The 22,011-nt window shown below is 46.3% G+C and overlaps 1 protein-coding gene across 1 annotated transcript in view; it reads right to left on the bottom strand.

Moving 5' to 3' along the window:
* The window catches only part of SLC52A3 (solute carrier family 52 member 3), a 78,284-nt gene that overhangs the window by 45,977 nt on the left and 10,296 nt on the right, over positions 1 to 22,011 (bottom strand). Inside the window, exon 2 of the mRNA XM_069755664.1 lies at positions 1,674 to 2,861. Within this exon, the coding sequence (XP_069611765.1) occupies positions 1,674 to 2,704 (1,031 nt within the window). The 5' untranslated portion in view covers positions 2,705 to 2,861. The remainder of the gene's footprint in view (positions 1 to 1,673; positions 2,862 to 22,011) is intronic.

A 22,011-nucleotide genomic window follows, 5' to 3' on the forward strand; every position in this document is an offset into this window, starting at 1 on the left:
AAATACATTCACATTGCAGTACATAAACACATTAACACATATAAATGCTCTGGAACCACCGCACGCATCAAATGTGAACAATGTCCAAAGAGAGGGAAGCATATGACGACCTCCGTCACCTCCTTACAAAGACAGAAGGATTTGCACAAGGGACATTCAGAGAAGATCAGTGGTTATTTCTGCAAGATGTTTGGCACAACCTCCCATCTGAGTTACTTCAAAAACTGCGTATAAGTGTTCTTAGAAGAATTGATGTACTTTAGAAAGGCGGTCACAGCAATTATTGATGCGATTTAGATTTCTCTTTTGTTCATTCACTTTGCATTTTGTTAACTGATAAAAATAAATTATTAACACTTTGATTCTTTGGCTCCAGGAGAAGGCAGTTGTGAGACCGCAAGTATGCTATTTGCATACTACCGGCCACATTCCGACTAAACTCTATCCAGCCTCTTTCGATACAGCCTTGCTCAGTGCGAGTGTGTCAATCTAGTCGGCACATGATGGCATGTAGGCAAATCACATACTTGTGTTTAGGTGCCCACAGCTCCCAGCACCGGCAACAGAGAATCCTCACAGCATGCAGTGTGCACATCACAGTGTGAGGATCCACAAGTCTGCAGTCACATAGAGCGACTGCAGACTTGTAGCTTAAGACTGGACAACCCATTATATTTTCCCTTCCCAAATAGAATAGCAGCTACCAAAGATGATTGAGTTTTGGTGAGATGTGTGGTTTGGATATTGGGGTCAAAGGCAGTAGACAGAGGTAGGTGTTCAGTACTTAATAGTGAGATTAATGATTAACTTGAATAATGATTAATTTGGTGATAATATGCCCAGGTATAAACTTTTATAGACATTGTGTTATTAAGGTACCGTCACACTAAGCAACGCTGCAGCGATACCGACAACGATCCGGATCGCTGCAGCGTCGCTGTTTGGTCGCTGGAGAGCTGTCACACAGACAGCTCTCCAGCGACCAACTATGCCGGTAACCAGGGTAAACATCGGGTTACTAAGCGCAGGGCCGCGCTTAGTAACCCGATGTTTACCCTGGTTACCAGCGAAGACATCGCTGAATCGGCGTCACACACGCCGATTCAGCGATGTCAGCAGGAAGTCCAGCGACGAAATAAAGTGCTGGACTTTCTGCAGCGACCAACGACATCACAGCAGGATTCTGATCGCTGCTGTGTGTCAAACTGAACGATATCGCTAGCCAGGACGCTGCAACGTCACGGATCGCTAGCGATATCGTTTAGTGTGACGGTACCTTTAGACTAAGTCACTATGAAGCAATACTTATGTGTATTTACTTTTCAGATGTAACAACCAAGGCTGGTCTGCAGCAAGTGATAAACATGTGTACAGCCTGTGCAAATGAATGACCTGGTCTGCAACTAAGGAGAGTACTATCCATCTCAGAAAAAGGTTGTGGTCCTGACCTTTACCGATATATGGATCGTTGATATGTTTACTTTCCTTAAGAACCATCACTTATGCTAAATATACTTGTTGAATACCTGCCTAACAACACATTGACTTCAATAAGTTTTCCATTTCCTTAGCTAAAGACGTCTTTATTCCAGTAATTTATGCTAATAAATTGGTTACTACATTTTGTAGTTTTTCACATATTCTAGTCTGTTCTAGATATTTGGGACACTTACCTGCTAGGTAGAAACATGGCAATTAGGCAAGCCAAAGGATTGGCCATGGAGCCCAGGGCAGCAGAGAGATGGTAGGCCAAGTTACCGTACGGCATGCAAGAGTATGTCTGTATAGATGGTAGGATGCCATTGGTGAGAGCATTCACCCATCCGGTAAGGAAGTAAATGAGAGCATAGTGACCCCAAGAATACTTTGCTAAATTGTTATCCAAGTCTGATGGAGTCCCGCTGCCATGAAGGATGTCTTCTGTGCTTTTACTTGTATCTGAAGGACCCGTATTACATGATAAGTTTACATCAGTGGTTGAGTTCAGGGTGACCGTACTTTGAATTAAGGAAGCATTGGAGCTGGGATCTTCCTGGGATAGTCTTGTTAGGAAGAAAAAAGCCACCAGGCAGAAGACCATCATAATGGACAAGAGAAACATGAAGACCTGAACTGAGAACTTGGCTGGAAAGTATTGGGTTTCTATGTAATATTCATCATCAGTAGCATTCAACCAGGTTGTGTTCTCATTACTGGTAACATTAACACACTTCATCATCCCGACACCTTGAATCAAGGACAACAGTCCTGGGATGAGACCACTGAGCCCCTCGCCAATGAAATATGTAGTGATGTATTTAGGTTGCAGTTGCATCATGAAGGGCAAGAAAGTCACTGATGAGGTACAGTCCACCACTGAAAGGAAGAAGGTTAGGATCAGGAATCCAGTACTATGCATCTGTCCTGCTATCAATGTGGTTTCTTTCCAGAAAAAAGCCAGAAGGAATGAGGCCACGATTCCAAGAGCAATAATGGTGTATATAACAGCGACTTCCTTCAGCCAGCCAGGCTTCACTTTGTGCATTACAGTAACAAATAGAGGTCCGATGTTGGCCATCTGGATGAGGATAGTAAGGTAGGATGGTAAGTACCATCCTTCAGGAAGATCATTCACGATAAGTGGAAGTTCTACCCATAGACCATTAATGGCAACCCATGCACCGGTTCCAAAGATGCATGCCAATAGGTGAGTGAGAAATGCCATGTCTAACTACCTTACCAAGTCCACAAAGTGTCCACGTCCACAAAAGTGCCCAGAGAGAAAGTCAAGGAATTACAAATGGTCAGAGGGGGATCTTTATTCTATGACAGTGCCTCGTAGCAGAGACTATTCTGTCCAAGTAGATATCCGCTAACTGATCCTGAGAAGAAAACACAATCAATCACATTAGTCACTATGGTCAAAGTTTCCTCCAGATAATGACGCATGAGCGTCTCCATGGAATCTTAACACTTTTTTATATTAATGAACAATTTCACATTTTAGTCTATACAATGATTGCAATGTAATATTTCATTGTAAAAGCAATGTCAAATATTACTAATTTCATGCCAGCTCAGAGTATTAATTGCAACATAAGCCGTCAAATTCTGATATGGAACAGCCAGGGGGAAGTGAGAACGTTAACGTGAGAGTTAATATTCTCTCTGCAAATCAAAAGGCTAAAATGAAAAAGAAAAGAAAGTAGTCTTGCGTCCGGAGAGAAAGTACAGCCCATATTCTGTCCTTCTATGTAACACAGTAACAAGCACTTTCTCTGATCCTGCTACTTCTTACAAAATACTCTACATCTTATCTCATTTTCTGCAACCAAAGTCCATTCTATTAAGAGCCACACTCAACTCTGAACCTCATTACATATTCTCTAAGCTATCAAGTAGCCAAACTCCATAAATATCTGACAGCAATTATTAGAAACCATGAACGCTTCTAATTGGCATATTTCATCAGTTGCTGCATTCCTGCACGTTGTTGATGCATTGCCAACCACATTTTTTGCTGCAGTAGTAACAACCTGTGCAAGGAGACATCATTCTCCACCAACTACTACTGTTCAGGTACTGCCATGATCCAGTCTCCAGTTCTGGGCACTTATACCCATCTTCTTGTGCAAGAGCAACAAGACTGATGGCTCTGATGCTGACAGCATTTCTGTTTTATGGAAGGTGACCATACAAAATTCCAAATTTCCCTTGGTCACCATTGCTGGGTAAAAGGCAGAATCTCAAATTCATTTGCGATGTTTCCAATAAATTCCCTCATACATAATTACAATGAGATACTCCTGCAAGTCTTTAGGTGGATGTCTCCACCAGCTTTATGCCCATTCTTATTTGCATACTAGCTCTACCTCAGTGAGATTTGGATGGAGATGTCTGTGAATAGCAATTTTCAAGTATTGACACAGATTCTCAGTGAAATTTAGGTCTGGTCTGTGATGGAGCCATTCACACACATGAATATGCTTTGCTTTTAAACGTTCAATTGTAGCTCTGGCAGTATGTGTAGGGTTGCTGTCCTGCTGGAAGGTGACCCTATGCACCAGTCTCAAGTCTATTGCAGCCCTTAACAGGTTTTCCTCTAGAATTGCCCTGGATTTAGCTCCATCCACCTTCCCATCAACTCTGATCAGCTTCCCTGTCCCTGCAGAAAACATGCATCCCTACAGCATGTTCCTGCCACCACCATGTTTGACGGTGGGCATGATTTTTCAGGGTGATGTGCAGTGTTAGTTTCCCACCACACATAGCATTTTGCATATAGCACAGGAAGTTCTATTATGGTCTCATCTGAGTAGAGTGCATTCTCCCACATGATAGCTTACATGGATTTTTGCAAACTAAAAATGAGACATTTTAGGGCTTGCTTTCAAAAATTACTTTCTTCTTGCCACTCTTCCATAAAGGCCAGATTTTTGTAGTTTTTCAGTTATGCCATACTCCATCCATTTTTAGACAATGGATTGAACAGTACTCAGTGGGTTTGGGCTATTTTTTTATAACCTAAGCCTGCTTTACTCATCTTCACAACTTTACAACTTTATCCTTGACCCGTCTGGTGTGTTCCTTGGTTTTGATGATGATGTTTGATCCCTTATGTTTTCAAACAAATCTCTGAGGCCTTCACAGAACAGCTGTAGTTATACTGAGAATAAATTACACATAGATGGACTCAATTTTCTAATTATATGACTTCTGGAGGCAATTGGTCACTCAGGATTTTATTTAGGGGTATCAGACTACAGGGGGCTGAATACAAATGCACATCACAATTTTCAGATCTATATTTTTTAAATATTTAGAAAACCATGTATAATTTATTTTACACTTCACAAATACTACTTTGTGTTGGTATATCACTTAAAATCTCAATAAAATATATTTAAGTTTGTGGGTGTAACATGAGAAAATGTGGAAAGTTCACGGGGTATGAATACTTTTTCAAGGCACTGTACAGAGTGATTAAAGCTCAATTTTTTTTTCCAACGCAGAGCTTTATAACCCCAGAGTAGACAATGATTTCAACAATACATAATATTGGGATCTTACATGCACCACATATGCTTTCTGATCACAGCATATTGATCACTTATCTCCTTGATAGGTTATCAATTTGAGAGCAGTGGGAATCCAACTTCTGACACACCTATGATCAGTTTTTAGAAGCTCAAGAGCCCACCAGATGTAAAAACTTTGAGCAGAGTTGCCTTCCTCTATAGGAGCTGTTCTGCGTACCTGCAGTGGCCGTCGCCCATTGAAACAAGCTGTGATTTGCAGATCTACTCAAAGTTTTCACATCCAGCCTCCACCACAGTAAGCAACAGCTGATGGTGGGGATGCTGGTTATTCGACTAACACCCATCTTATAATGATGACCTATCCCATGGATAGCTCATCAATATGCTGTGACCAGACAAATTATTTACAGCAGACCTGGGCAAAGTGCGGCACATCCGGCCCTCTGGCTGTTCTAGGCTGTCCCGCAGACAGAGACAGCCAAAGAACTGAAACAGTGGCCCACAAGACCGACCATGCCCTCAATCGTCCGCCGTCTACCTGCCGTAACAGCTATCTGCATCCTCAGAATGCAGACAGCAGTGAATACATTGGGGGAGGAGGGGCAATCATTTAATCATGTCATCTGCGCACTGCGGAAAGACAGTGCACAGGAGCAGAAGCAGAGCCCCAGCCAAATGGGAGCTAGGTGAGTATGTGTTGTTTTTTTCATGTTTATGGGATGTCCCACAAGCTCGCTGCCTCGGGGTAATCCTTGATGCTGATCTCTCCTTCAAACCACATGCCAAGCCATTTCCACTTCCTGCCGCTTTCAACTCAAAAATATTTCACGAATCCGTTCATTCCTCAACCATGAATCTGCAAAAACCCTAGTCCATGCCCTCATCATCTCTCGCCTTGACTACTGCAACCTCCTGCTCTGTGGCCTCCCCTCTAACACTCTCGCACCCCTCAAATCTATTCTAAACTCTGCTGCCCGACTAATCCACCTGTCCCCCCGCTATTCCCCGGCCTCTCCCCTCTGTCAATCCCTTCACTGGCTCCCCATTGCCCAGAGACTCCACTACAAAACCCTAACCATGACGTACAAAGCCATCCACAACCTGTCTCCTCCATACATCTGTGACCTCGTCTCCCGGCACTTACCTACCCGCAACCTCCGATCCTCACAAGATCTCCTACTCTACTCCCCTCTTATCTCCTCTTCCCACAATCGTATACAAAATTTCTCTCGCGTATCACCCCTACTCTGGAACCCTCTACCACAACACATCAGACTCTCGCCTACCATCGAAACCTTCAAAAAGAACCTGAAGACTCACCTCTTCAGACAAGCCTACAACCTGCAGTAACCACCGATCGACCAAACCGCTGCATGACCATCTCTACCCTCACCTACTGTATTCTCACCCATCCCTTGTAGATTGTGAGCCTTCGCGGGCAGGGTCCTCATTCCTCCTGTACCAGTTATGACTTGTATTGTTTAAGATTATTGTACTTGTTTTTATTATGTATACCCCTCCTCACATGTAAAGTGCCATGGAATAAATGGCGCTATAACAATAAATAATAATAATAATAATGTTTGTATGTACATAAGAGGCTATGTGGGGCTCACAGTGAATATAGGAGGCTATGTGGGGCTCACAGTGTATATAGGAGGCTATATGGGGCTCACAGTGTATGTAGAAGGCTATGTGGGGCTCACAGTGTATATAGGAGGCTATTGGGGCTCACAGTGTATATATCAGTAGAGATGGGCGGACACCTTGATGTTCGGGTTCGGTCGAATAGTTACAAAAAGTTAGGGTTCGGGTACCAAAACATCCAGTGTTTGCCTGTCATAGGGCTGCCAAGAGAGACTAAGGCTGGTTACCCGGACCCCTGCGTTATCCCTCAGACTAGGGGAAACCCTGTCTGTCCCTCTCCCAGAATTTACACTGATGGTGTGCTTGTCTGGGCCGCCAGGCCTGGCCCTAACTCCTGTTTCAGCCCTATGCTGAAACCACCACCCGCCACCCAGTGAAGAGACACACCAATCCCCCACAGAAAGCACAAACAGGGAAAACTAAAAACGCACCACGCCGCAAGCACACAGGAAAATACGATAATGTGCACAGGGCAAAACAAATACAAATATAGGAAGGAGAAATATAACAACGGATCATACACCACCAGATACGATATCACTTCTCCAAGACCACCACTCCAGACCGGAATCACTAGGCACGAGGCACAAGCTATAATCGTTGACGCCCAAAGTCCAGCAAGACTATTTAAAGGCCATGGGCGTAACCCAACCTCCAACCCGATTACCAACTGAATTAACCCCGAGAAACCTGGATAAAGTCTAGCCGGCGCCACTGAGCGTATAGTGGTCGTAAATGGAATTACCACTGTCTATCGGACGCCCTAGTGTGAATAGCATCCGACATGACATTGCCATGCTGTCATGTGTATGACAGCACGGCAAATACCACTTGATGATGATTTTACCACCGATCAGACACTTGTGGTTCTCACGCTGTCAAAAGACGCTATAATTCATGTCTGGAGGGTTTTCAACCTGGATGATGGCAAGACGCAACCCTCCAGGCTGAGAACCACTGGTGAATGAGCTGCTGTGAGCACAGCATCAGTGACTAGTGGAGATGTCATCGAGGTTACTGTTGATCACAGAGACTGCGGTGAACTTGCCTCTACACCGTGAGACTTTCTTACGGTGCTAGCGGGGATCACACGGAGGTCACCACAGTTCAGCCCAGCTGGGAACGCAGCCTCGGTGACCTGCAGTAACCTCGATGAAGTCAACGCTAGTCACTGATCCTGCCCTGCAGCTCATTCACCAGTGGTTCTCAGCCTAAACGTTCGCATCTTGGCACTGTCTAGGTTGAAAACTGTTTATCCCCCAGACATGGATTACGACGTGGGAAAGAACAACGGGCAAGTGAGAGATATTGTTGTTTCTTAATTTTGTTTTATTACAGGGATTCGGTGGAATTAGGCGTTAGGTGAGTATAAGGCCATGTTCACACCATCCTTTTTTTAATGCGGAATCGCCGCTATTTTCCCGCTGCGGGTCCGCAGCTGTTTTCCATGCAGGGTACATTACAATGTACCCTATGGAAAACAAGAACTGCTGTGCCCACATTGCGGAAAATCGCGAAAACCGCGCTGAATAGCCGCGGTAAAAAAGAAGTACCATGTCACTTCTTTTTGCGGAACTGCAGCGGTTCTGCACCCATAGACCTCCATTGTGAGGTCAAACCCGCAGTAAAACCCGCAGATGAAAAAAATATCTGCGGGTTTTCTGCGGTTTGTGGTGCAGAACCGCTGCAGTGTGGCTGGCCCCCCGTGCCCCAATCCCACCCCTCCATGCTCCGATGCCACCCCCCCGTGCTCCGACGCCCCCCCGTGCCCTCATCTCCCCCCCTTATACTTACCCGGCCTCCTGGTGTCCGTCCGGCCGTCTTCTCCCTGGGTGCCGCCATCTTGCAAAATGGCGGACGCATGCGCAGTGCGCCCGACGAATCTGCCGGCCGGCAGATTCGTTCCAAAGTGCATTTTGATCACTGAGATATAACCTATCTCAGTGATCAAAATAAAAAAAATAGTAAATGACCCCCCCCCCCCCCCCTTTGTCACCCCCATAGGTAGGGACAATAAAAAATTTAAGATTTTTTTTTTTTTTCCACTAAGGTTAGAATAGGGTTAGAGGTAGGGTTAGGGGTAGGGTTAGGGGTAGGGTTAGGGTATTTTCAGCCATTTTAACCCTAAAAAACTTCCTAGAAAACACACAGACTCTGCATAGAAAACTGCATAAAAAAAACGCATCAAAAAACGCATCAAAAAACGCACCAAAAAAGCACCAAAAAAAGCACCAAAAAAGGACCTGCGTTTTCTGCCAAGAGCTGCGGTTTTTAGTCCTGAAAAAAAAGGAGGGAAATCAGGAATGTGTGAACATAGCCTAAGTGTGTCATTTTTAAATAAAAAAGGAAAAGTGTGTTTTGTTTTATTTCAAATAAAAGACTTTTTGCTGGCTGTGTCTTTATTTACTATATAACTATAGGATTAGTAATGGATGAGTGTCTTATAGATGCTTCTCCATTAGTAATCCATTCGCTTGAAGTCACCTGACAATACAAACATAGTAACATAGTAACATAGTTATCAAGGTTGAAGGAAGACTTTAAGTCCATCTAGTTCAACCCATAGCCTAACCTAACATGCCCTAACATGTTGATTCAGAGGAAGGCAAAAAAAAACATGTGGCAAAGAGTAAGCTCCACACTGGGGAAAAAAATTCCTTCCCGACTCCACATACGGCAATCAGACTAGTTCCCTGGATCAACACCCTAACAAGGAATCTAATATATATATATATACCCTGTAACATTATGCTTTTCAAGAAAGGCATCCAGTCCCCCTTAAATCTAAGTAACGAATCACTCATTACAACATCATACGGCAGAGAGTTCCATAGTCTCACTGCTCTTACAGTAAAGAACCCTCATCTGTTATTATGCATAAACCTTCTTTCCTCCAGACGTAGAGGGTGCCCCCTTGTCCCTGTCTCAGGTCTATGATTAAAAAGATCATCAGAAAGGTCTTTGTACTGTTCCCTCATATATTTATACATTAACATAAGATCACCCCTTAGCCTTTGTTTTTCCAAACTAAATAGCCCCAAGTGTAATAACCTATCTTGGTATTGCAGACCCCCCAGTCCTCTAATAACCTTGGTCGCTCTTCTCTGCACACGCTCCAGTTCAGCTATGTCTTTCTTATACACCGGAGACCAGAACTGTGCACAGTATTCTAAGTGTGGTCGAACTAGTGACTTGTATAGAGGTAAAATCATGTTCTCCTCATGAACATCTATGCCTCTTTTAACCCCTTCCCGACCTTTGACGCCACGTAGGCGTCATGAAAGTCGGTGCCAATCCGACCCATGACGCCTATGTGGCGTCATGGAAAGATCGCGTCCCTGCAGATCGGGTGAAAGGGTTAACTCCCATTTCACCCGATCTGCAGGGACAGGGGGAGTGGTAGTTTAGTTTAGCCCCCGTGGCTACGATCGCTCTGATTGGCTGTTGAAAGTGAAACTGCCAATCAGAGCGATTTGTAATATTTCACCTATTATAACGGGTGAAATATTACAATCCAGCCATGGCCGATGCTGAAATATCATCGGCCATGGCTGGAAATACTAATGTGCCCCCACCCCACCCCACCGATCGCCCCCCCAGCCCTCCGATCTGCCCAGTACACTGCCCCGCTCCCCTCCGTCCTGTGCTCCGCTCCCCCCCGTGCTCTTGTCTGCTCACCCCCGTGCTCCAATCACCCCCCCGTGCTCCAATCACCCCACCTGCACTCCGATCCACCCCCCCGTGCTCCGTTCCACCCCCGTGCTCCGTTCCACTCCCCCGTGCTCCGTTCCACCCTCCCCATGCTCCGTTCCACCCCTCCTGCGCTCCGATTCACCCCCCCATGCTCCGATCCCCCCCCCCGTGCTCCCCCCACCCCATCATACTTACCGATCCTGCCGGGGTCCGTCCGTCTTCTCCCTGGGCGCCGCCATCTTCCAAAATGGCGGGCGCATGCGCAGTGCACCCGCCGAATCTGCCAGCCGGCAGATTCGTTCCAAAGTGCATTTTGATCACTGAGATATAATCTATCTCAGTGATCAAAATAAAAAAAATAATAAATGACCCCCCCCCCTTTGTCACCCCCATAGGTAGGGACAATAAAAAAATAAAGAATTTTTTTTTTCCACTAATGTTAGAATAGGGTTAGGGCTAGGGTTAGGGTTAGGGCTAGGGTTAGGGTTAGGGCTAGGGTTAGGGGTAGGGTTAGGGGTAAGGTTAGGGTTAGGGTTAGGGCTAGGGTTAGGGCTAGGGTTAGGGGTAGGGTTAGGGGTAGGGCTAGGGTTAGGGGTAGGGTTAGGGCTAGGGTTAGGGCTAGGGTTAGGGCTAGGGTTAGGGTTTCGGTGTGTGCACACGTATTCTGGTCCTCTGCGGATTTTTCCGCTGCAGATTTGATAAATCCGCAGTGCTAAACCACTGCGGATTTATGGCGGATTTACCGCGTTTTTTCTGCGCATTTCACTGCAGTTTTACAACTGCGATTTTCTATTGGAGCAGTTGTAAAACCGCTGCGGAATCCGCACAAAGAAGTGACATGCTGCGGAATGTAAACCGCTGCGTTTCCGTGCAGTTTTTCCGCAGCATGTGTACAGCGATTTTTGTTTCCAATGGGTTTGCATTGAACTGTAAACTCATGGGAAACTGCTGCGGATCCGCAGCATTTTCCGCAGCATTTTCCGCAGCGTGTGCACATACCTTTAGAATTAGGCTATGTGCCCACACTGCGGATTGGCCGCTGCGGATTCGCAGCAGTGTTCCATCAGGTTTACAGTACCATGTAAACCTATGGAAAACCAAATCCGCTGTGCCCATGGTGCGGAAAATACCGCGCTGAAATGCTGCGTTGTATTTTCCGCAGCATGTCAATTCTTTGTGCGGATTCCGCAGCGTTTTACACCTGTTCCTCAATAGGAATCCGCAGGTGAAATCCGCACAAAAAACACTGGAAATCCGCGGAAAATCCGCCGGTAAAACGCAGTGCCTTTTACCCGCGGATTTTTCAAAAATGATGCTGAAAAATCTCACACGAATCCGTAACGTGGGCACATAGCCTTAGGGTTAGGGTTGGAATTAGGTTTGTGATTAGGGTTATGGCTACAGTTGGAATTAGGGTTAGGGGTGTGGGGGGGTTAGTGCTGGAGGTAGAATTGAGGGGTTTCCACTGTTTAGGCACATCAGGGGTCTCCAAACGCAACATGGCGCCACCATTGATTCCAGCCAATCTCGTATTCAAAAAGTCTAATGGTGCTCCCTCACTTCCGAGCCCCGACGTGTGCCCAAACAGTGGTTTACCCCCACATATGGGGTACCAGCATACTCAGGATAAACTGCGCAACAATTACTGGGGTCCAATTTATCCTGTTACCCTTGTGAAAATAAAAAAATGCTTGCTAAAACATCATTTTTGAGGAAAGAAAAATGATTTTTTATTTTCACGGCTCTGCGTTGTAAACGTCTGTGAAGCACTTGGGGGTTCAAAGTGCTCACCACATATCTAGATAAGTTCCTTGGGGGGTCTAGTTTCTAAAATGGGGTCACTTGTGGGGGGTTTCTACTGTTTAGGAACACCAGGGGCTCTGCAAACGCAACGTGACGCCCGCAGACCATTCCATCAAATTCTGCATTTCAAAAGTCACTACTTCCCTTCGGAGCCCCAACGTGTGCCCAAACAGTGGTTTACCTCCACACATGGGGTATCAGCGTACTCAGGAGAAACTGGACAACAACTTTTGGGGTCCAATTTCTCCTGTAACCCTTGGGAAAATAAAAGATTCTGGGCTAAATAATTATTTTTGAGGAAAGAAAACGTATGTATTATTTTCACGGTTCCGCATTATAAACTTCTATGAAGCACTTGGGGGTTCAAAGTGCTCACCACACATCTAGATAAGTTCCTTTCGGGGTCTAGTTTCCAAAATGGGGTCACTTGTGGGGGGTTTCTACTGTTTAGCCACATCAGGGGCTCTGCAAACGCAACGTGACGCCCGCAGAGCATTCCATCAAAGTCTGCATTTCAAAACGTCACTACTTCAATTCCGAACCCCGGCATGTGCCCAAACAGTAGTTTACCCCCACATATGGGGTATCACCGTACTCAGGAGAAACTGGAAAACAAATATTGGGGTCAAATTTCTCCTGTTACCCTTGGGAAAATTAAAAAATTCTGGGGTAAATAATTATTTTTGAGGAAAGAAAACGTATTTATTATTTTCACGGCTCTGCATTATAAACTTCTGTGAAGCACTTGGGGGTTCAAAGTGCTCACCACACATCTAGATAAGTTCCTTTCGGGGTCTAGTTTCCAAAATGGGGTCACTTGTGGGGGGTTTCTACTGTTAAGCCACATCAGGGGCTCTGCAAACGCAGCGTGACGCCCACAGAGCATTCCATAAAAGTCTGCATTTCAAAACTTCACTACTTCACTTCCGAGCCCCGGCATGTGCCCAAACAGTGGTTTACCCCCACATATGGGGTATCAGCGTACTCAGGAGAAACTGGACAACAACTTTTGGGGTCAAATTTCTCCTGTTACCCTTGGGAAAATAAAAAATTGCAGGCTAAAAGATCATTTTTGAGAAAATATTTTTTTATTTTTATTTTCATGGCTCTGCGTTATAAACTTCTGTGAAGCACTTGGGGGTTCAAAGTCCTCACCACACATCTAGATTAGTTCCTTTGGGGGTCTAGTTTCCAAAATGGGGTCATTTCTGGGGGATCTCCAATGTTTAGGCACACAGAGGCTCTCCAAACGTGACATGGTGTCCGCTAATGATTGGAGCTAATTTTCCATTTAAAAAGCCAAATGGCGTGCCTTCCCTTCCGAGCCCTGCCGTGCGCCTCAACAGTGGTTTACCCCCACATATGGGGTATCAGCGTACTCAGGACAAACTGGACAACAACATTTGGGGTCCAATTTCTCCTATTACCCTTGGCAAAATAGGAAATTCCAGGCTAAAAATCATTTTTGAGGAAAGAAAAAATATTTTTTATTTTCATGGCTCTGCGTTATAAACTTCTGTGAAGCACCTGGGGGTTTAAAGTGCTCAATATGCATCTAGATAAGTTCCTTGGGGGGTCTAGTTTCCAAAATGGGGTCACTTGTGGGGGATCTCCAATGTTTAGGCACACAGGGGCTCTCCAAACGCGACATGGTGTCCGCTAACAATTGGAGCTAATTTTCCATTCAAAAAGTCAAATGGCACGCCTTCCCTTCCGAGCCCTGCCGTGTGCCCAAACAGTGGTTTACCCCCACATATGAGGTATCAGCGTACTCGGGAGAAATTGCCCAACAAATTTTATGATCCATTTTATCCTATTGCCCATGTGAAAATGAAAAAATTGAAGCGAAAATAATTTTTTGTGTGAAAAAAAAGTACTTTTTCATTTTTACAGATCAATTTGTGAAGCACCTGAGGGTTTAAAGTGCTCACTAGGCATCCAGATAAGTTCCTTGGGGGGTATAGTTTCCAAAATGGGGTCACTTGTGGGGGAGCGCCAATGTTTAGGCACACAGAGTCTCTCCAAACGTGACATGGTGTCCGCTAACGATGGAGATAATTTTTCATTCAAAAAGTCAAATGGCGCTCCTTCCCTTCCGAGCCTTACCATGTGCCCAAACAGTGGTTTACCCCTACATATGAGGTATCAGCGTACTCAGGAGAAATTGCCCAACAAATTTTAGGATCCATTTTATCCTGTTGCCCATGTGAAAATGAAAAAATTGAGGCTAAAAGAATTTTTTTGTGAAAAAAAAGTACTTTTTCATTTTTACGGATCAATTTGTGAAGCACCTGGGGGTTCAAAGTGCTCACTATGCATCTAGATAAGTTCCTTGGGGCGTCTAGTTTCCAAAATGGGGTCACTTGTGGGGGAGCTCCAATTTTTAGGCACACGGGGGCTCTCCAAACGTGACATGGTGTCCGCTAAAGAGTGGAGCCAATTTTTTATTCAAAAAATCAAATGGCGCTCCTTCCCTTCCAAGCCCTGCCGTGCGCCCAAACAATGGTTTACCCCCACATATGAGGTATCAGCGTACTCAGGACAAATTGGACAACAACTTTCGTGGTTCAGTTTCTCCTTTTACCATTGGGAAAATAAAAAAATTGTTGCTAAAAGATAATTTTTGTGACTAAAAAGTTAAATGTTCATTTTTTCCTTCCATGTTGCTTCTGCTGCTGTGAAGCACCTGAAGGGTTAATAAACTTCTTGAATGTGGTTTTGAGTACCTTGAGGGGTGCAGTTTTTAGAATGGTGTCACTTCTGGGTATTTTCAGCCATATAGACCCCTCAAACTGACTTCAAATGTGAGGTGGTCCCTAAAAAAATGGTTTTGTAAATTTCGTTGTAAAAATGAGAAATCGCTGGTCAAATTTTAACCCTTATAACTTCCTAGCAAAAAAAAATTTGTTTCCAAAATTGTGCTGATGTAAAGTATACATGTGGGAAATGTTATTTATTAACTATTTTGTGTCACATAACTCTCTAGTTTAACAGAATAAAAATTCAAAATGTGAAAATTGCGAAATTTTCAAAATTTTCGCCAAATTTCCGTTTTTATCACAAATAACCGCAGAATTTATTGACCTAAATTTACCACTAACATGAAGCCCAATATGTCACGAAAAAACAATCTCAGAACCGCTAGGATCCGTTGAAGCGTTCCTGAGTTATTACCTCATAAAGGGACACTGGTCAGAATTGCAAAAAACGGCAAGGTCTTTAAGGTCAAAATAGGCTTGGTCATGAAGGGGTTAATGCATACCATTATTTTATTTGCCTTCGTAGCAGCTGCCTGACATTGGCCACTAAATGTGAGTTTGTCATCCACCCATACTCCCAGGTCTTTTTCATTGACGGTTTTGCCCAGAGTTTTAGAATTAAGCACATAGTTATACATCTTATTACTTCTACCCAAGTGCATGACCTTACATTTATCCCCATTAAAGCTCATTTGCCATTTATCAGCCCAAGCTTCTAGTTTACATAAATCATCCTGTAATATAAAATTGTCCTCCTCTGTATTGATTACCCTGCAGAGTTTAGTGTCATCTGCAAATATTGAAATTCCACTCTGTATGCCCCCTACAAGATCATTAATAAATATGTTAAAAGAAGAGGGCCCAATACTGACCCCTGTGGTACCCCACTGCTAACCGCGACGCAGTCCGAGTGCGCTTCATTAATAGCCACCCTTTGTTTCCTATCCCTGAGCCAGATCTTAACCCACTTACACATATTTTCCCCTATCCCCATTATTCTCATTTTATGTATCAACCTTTTGTGTGGCACCATATCAAAAGCTTTTTAAAAGTCCATATACACTTCGTCCACTGCGTTCCCTTGGTCCAGTGACATCAACTTGTGACTCTAGTCACTGTCACGCACGCGCCCAGACTGGCTGGCGCGGGCATACGGGGGTGTGGCCCCACTGGACCACAGACCAAACTTCCCTGGAAGGGGCGCAACTAAGTAGCTTCCTAGGTGTTCGCTGGAGCCTCTGATGGTGAGGTCAGAGTTGTGCAATAGGAAGCTACCAGGTGCCACTCCAGGGTGATGTCTGGCTGTGGCTGCTGATCCTACTAAGGAACGGAGCGGGGACGGCTGGCACTCTGGCTGACAGGCGGGCACGGCTGGGACACAGTTAGGCAGACGGGTACAACAGAGACACTGGCGGGCAGGCGGACACGGCTGGCTCTCTGGTAGGCAGGCGGGTACGGCTGGAACATAGGAAGAACCGGTAGGGACCGGTCTGCAGGCAGGTATGTGAAACAGGTTGGAACCTGTTCAGACAGGAGGACTAAGTAACAAGTAGAGAAAGACCGCAAGAGCGGATGCAGAGCGAAAGCACAAGAGCTAGAACCAAGAACAGAAACGCAGGAGGCTGAGTACGAGTAGAAGGTGGAACTAAGAGAAGAGAAGGAGAAGGCAGAGCCAAGGGCGGAGCCGCAAGAGGCGGAGCCAAGGGCAGAGCCGCTGGAGGCGGAGCCAAGAGCGGAGACGCTGGAGGCGGAGCCAAAAGCGGAGACGCTGGAGGCGGAGCCAAGAGCGGAGACGCTGGAGGCGGAGCAAAGAGCGGAGATGCTGGAGGCGGAGCCAAGAGCGGAGACGCTGGAGGCAGAGCCAAGAGCAGAGACGCTGGAGGCGGAGCCAAGAGCAGAGACGCTGGAGGCGGAACCAAAAGCAGAGACGGAGCCAAGTGCAGAAACACAGGAGGCGGAGCCAGATAGAACCGCAAAGAGTGGAGCCAGATAGAACCGCAAAGAGCGGAGCCACAGAGCAAAGCCAGAGAGTGCGAAGCAAGGTCTGAGTGCAGAGCCGCAAGAGTGCGGAGTGTAAGCAGACTGAGAACACAAGGAAAGACAAAGCAGGGAAGGAAGCCACAGACAAGGAGACAGAGAAAAGACAAAGTACAGACAAGGCAATGGAACAAGACACAGGGACAAAGACACAGGGACCAGGATATTCTGCCTCCTGGAGGGCGGACTACAAGATCAAGGCAATAGCACAGAGAAAAGCCTCCAGAGAGGGAGTAACTCAGAGCAAGGCCAGGCAAACTCAGCAGCTAAACACTAACTGAGCTAACACATTGCACAGGCCCAGAGCACAGGGTGGAGCTGCACTATATACAGGAGGCCTCTTGGTAATTGGTCAGGAACTGATTGGACAGAAGCACCTGATTCCTATAAGAACCAGAGAGTTCAGGCGCCGGCCCCCTATACACATAGCCATGAAGCATGCACAGAGCAGAGACACAGAACATGGAGCTGGCATGAAACAGAAACCACATCATGGCCTGGAGCAGTGGGTAAGATTGTGTGAGAGATGTGAGGCCATGCTGTGATGCCAGCAGAGTTGTTACAGTCACTATTCACAGACAGACTGTGAGGCAGAAGAGTTAGATGTTCCAGAGTGAATACCAAGAGATTACAAAGCTAGACAAGGGAAAAGACAAAGGCGTAAGTCAGGTCACAGTCCAGGTCCAGATCAAAGCCAAAGAACGAGACAAAGGGATAGTTAGAACACGGTCCAAAGGGTGGGCGACCCATGCCTTGCGAATAGACCCACCGATGATCCTAGGTTAATCTCAAGCGAAGACCTATAGATAGGGGGAAGGAGGTCCCTAAAAGATCTAAGGACTGGGTATAAAGACAGGTCACCTCCTAATAGAAAATACAGAGAAGGCTCCAGAAACCAAACGAAAACAGAAACTGTAAAACAGGTAAGAACCTTTTCAGACAGGAGGACTTAAGAAAAGGTAGAGGAAGACATCAAGAGCGGATGCAGAGCGAAAGCACAGGAGCTAGAGCCAATAACAGAGATGCCAGAGGCGGAGCCAAAAGCAGGAGGCGGAGCCAATAGCTGGAGGCAGAGCCAAGTGCAGAATCGCAGGAAGCGGAGCCAAGAGCAGGAAACGTAGAACCGCAAAGAGCGGAGCCAGGTAGAACCACAAAGGAGCGGAGCCGCAGGGCGAAGCCACAGAGTGCAGAGCAAGGTCAGAGTGCAGAGCAAAGTTACTGAGAGCAGAGCTAGAGCTAAGCCACAGAGTGCAGAGCAAGACACAGAGTGCAGAGCAAGACACAGAGTGCAGAGCAAGGTAACAGAATACAGAGCAAGTAGCAAAGCAAGGTTGCAGAGAGCGGAGCCGAAAGCGGAGCAAAGCAAGACACAGAGAACACACAGGAGGGAAAGGAAATCAAGACAGGGATATAAACGAACACAGGAACAGGACTAGACTAAGACAGAGTCAGGAACGAGACAAGGCACAGAGACATGGACACAAGCCAGGGTACAATGCCCCTCTGGGTGGCAGACATAGGTCAGGGTACAAAGCCCCACTGGGTGGCTACACAGGATACAGACCAGGGTACAACGCCCCCCTGGGTGGCGGAACACAAGAGTCACAGAGACATGGCCTGGCACTTCAGCAGCTAAGAACTGACTCAAGGAGTAAGTTGCACAGGCTCCAACCAATGGGTGGGGATGTCTTAAATACAGGAAGCCTCATGGCGATTGGCCACGGACACCTTAACAAGGTGCACACAGTTTCTATAAGAAACAGGAGTTGCCGACGCCGCCCCCCTATGCACACAGACAGAGCATGCACAGAGCAAATAGCAGACATGAGGCACACAGCATGGAGCTGGCAGCAGAGAGAAGTCACCACAAGGCCCAGAGAAATAAGTGAGTTTGAGTGTAATGCAGGTGGGGATGGGAGGCCATGCAGTGATGCCAGCAGGGTTGTTACAGTACCCCTCCTCCCCCTTTACGGCCCCTCCTCTTCAAGCTCGCCAGGATGATTTGCAGAAGAAAAATAGGTTCACACACAGTCCAGGCCAACATGACGACATCTTCAGGGTAGAATAAGGCAGGTGGGTCACCAGGAGTCTCAGAAAACAAAGTCTCTTGGTGCTCAACAGAGATAGCTTCCACAATGAGCTGGGCCACCTCCTCCAGGTACATAGGTAACAGGGACTTGAATGCTGCTGTCTTAATATCTTCACCAGCCAGACACATGGAAACTGGAAACCTTTTCATGGGGTTCAATTCTTGTCCGACAGGTAGCAGAGATGTTCTTGCGTACGGAACACAAGAAAAGTCATTGGTGATGAGTGTGGAGAACAACACCTCCACCAGGTCAGAGAAAAATTGAGGTGAACAAACTTCTGTTTTGAAATCTTCACCAGCTGGCCACAAGAACGCTGAAGGTATCCAGATAGGAACCATCTTCTGTCCATTATCCAGAAGAAATCGTCCAAACGGCGGGGATGTTCGTAGGAACGGATTACAGGTATAGTCGATGGAGATGTGTGGAGAGATCGTCACCACTTCCCCATCTTCAGTGATGATAGCACACCTTGACTCGATGACTAACTGTTTACTGGTATAGTCGCTGGAGATGTGTGGAGACATCATCACCGTTTCCCCATCTTCGGTGACGTCTGCACACCTTGACTCGACGACTAGCAGACCAGCTGCAGAAGATGACACTGCTGAGTGTCTTTGACGCATGGGAACCAGACACTTCTCAAGACTGGGTAAGTTCAAACGAAGCACTTTACTGGAACTCTTGACCAGAGCAGGTGGTAGAATCCTTGGCTCAGAATGACCCATGAGCACAACAGACAGAATACGGAAAACAAACTTCTTCATGTATAAGGCTCCATCTTGGAGCTGTAGTTGTCCTTGCAGGACTAGACTGCTCTTTAGCAGGGCTTGGCCATTACCAGGCAACGCCCACACCTGGTTCTGGAGCTGTAAAACGGAGACCATTACACCGACTCTGTATGACAGGCGACTTAAACACACCAAAGCTCCCAGAAGGCAGAGAAAGAGTCATTAATTTTGATGGAGAGGAAGTACTCTTGCCAGGGACAGCCTCTCCTACTGGCCCAGGGTTTTGGAGTACAGGCTTCACAGGGCAAAGACCATCTGAATGTTCTTTACAACCACAGGGATACCGTATTTCAATCTCAGCACCAGATTCAGGCTGCAGATTTGCCAGCCCCCTCTTATTAGACCTCATGGATTTTGCTTGGGTGGCCACTTTGGAAGGTTGTGGAACAGGTGAGTCTTGGACGGTCATGGACGGAAGTGACGGTTTACCCACAGGTTTCTTTCGTCTGGACCGTTTCTGTGAGCTTGGAGGGGAAGACTTTTCAGGAGATGCATTACTAGGCTTATCGAAGGCTTTACAGAAGGCCACCAGGAAGGCCGGCAGATTTGAGGTGATGGGGTACCCTGCTTCCCAGAGGGGGTTGAGCCACATCATAGCATCTCCTGTTAGGTAGGTCATTAAGAAACCTACTTTAACCCGGTCTGTGGCGAAATAGGGAGCATGCCACTTGAAATAACGCAAACACCGCTGCAAGAACACACGACTTAGCTTTGGATCCCCATCGTAATATGGAGGATCTGCTGGGGCGGGTTCATCATTAGGAGCGCAGGCTCATTAGAGATGACAATTGTGGGTGGAGCAGTGAAGGACTGGATTTCAGACTGAGTAAACATTTCCCTCGGAGACCCATACTGGTAACAAGAGAGTTCATCTTGCTCCGAGAGCGAAGGCACATGGGACTCAGCGGGGACCATGGCCTGTGCAAGCTGTCACGCACGCGCCAAGACTGGATGGCGCGGGCGTGCGATGCTCCAGCGAACACCTAGGAAGCTACTTAGTTACGCCCCTTCCAGGGTAGTTTGGTCTGTGGTCCAGTAGGGCCACACCCCCGCAAGCCCAGTCTCGGCGCGTGCGTGACAGAAACTAAGGATAGCAGAACTGGGGGTCCCAGAACTGTACAATATCAAACACAGAAAGCTATCAAAGCACCTAGCCAGAACTCTAGCGGATTAACACTGTTGTCGAGCAAGGACTGGGAGGCAGTTGCTGGGTAATAAAGGGTGATACAATCACCTGACCTAAGACAACCCAGCACCAGGGGAAAAAGACCAGCAGCCAGAAACCACAACAAGATGGCGGATGGTCAAAAGCAAACCAGATTCTAACACAAACTACATCTGGCAGGGATCAGGGGCAGACAGCTCAGTTAAGTAGCTGGGCAATCACCAGTACACCGAACACCTGGAGAAAGTCCCAGTCACAGATTGGATAGCTGAGCTGTCAGTCAAGGCACCGACAGCTAGCAAACCCATCACAGGATAGGACAGCCTAGATGTCAATCAAGTCACAGACAACTCAGCAAGACAGCTTTCATAGAACAGCATAGGAATCACTGAGCAAAGGAATCATGATACAACCACTCAAATATGAACCCCACTTGCCACAGCTACAGGGCAAGTGGGAAGAGCCAGGCAAAGCGCCAGAATTGGCATATCTAATAGATGTGATTTTTTTCTTGGCAGCTGCGGGCTGCTATTTTTTAGGCTTGGGCAGTGCCAATATTTGTGGCCCCTTACCAGCCTCAGATTCTGAGAATACCAGCCTCCAGCTATCTACTTTAGCTTGGCTGGTTGTTAAAAATGTGGAGGACCCCACTTCGGTTTTTTTATCATTTATTTAGGTAATTAAAAATATGGTGTGAGGACCCCTCTATTCTTGATAACCAGCCTTGCTGAAACTGTCAGCTCAGGGTTGCATCCCCTATCTGTGAGTTTTGCTTGGCTGGTTATCAAAAATCCAAGGGAACCCACGCCAGTTCTTTTTTTAAATTATTTATTTACAGCGCAGGGATCGACTGATGAATACCAAGAAATAAGGCCAAAAAAAAGTGCACTTTTTTTTGGCCTTATTTCTTGGACTTCTATGTTGTACTTTTAAAGTTGCACCCCGTTGAATATAAAGGAATTCTTTCAGTTCTCTCCTGAACAAAAGGGTTGTTTAGATAATAGGGTCTAA

Source organism: Ranitomeya imitator, chromosome 2 (genome assembly GCF_032444005.1).
Source record: "Ranitomeya imitator isolate aRanImi1 chromosome 2, aRanImi1.pri, whole genome shotgun sequence".
NCBI lineage: Eukaryota > Metazoa > Chordata > Amphibia > Anura > Dendrobatidae > Ranitomeya > Ranitomeya imitator.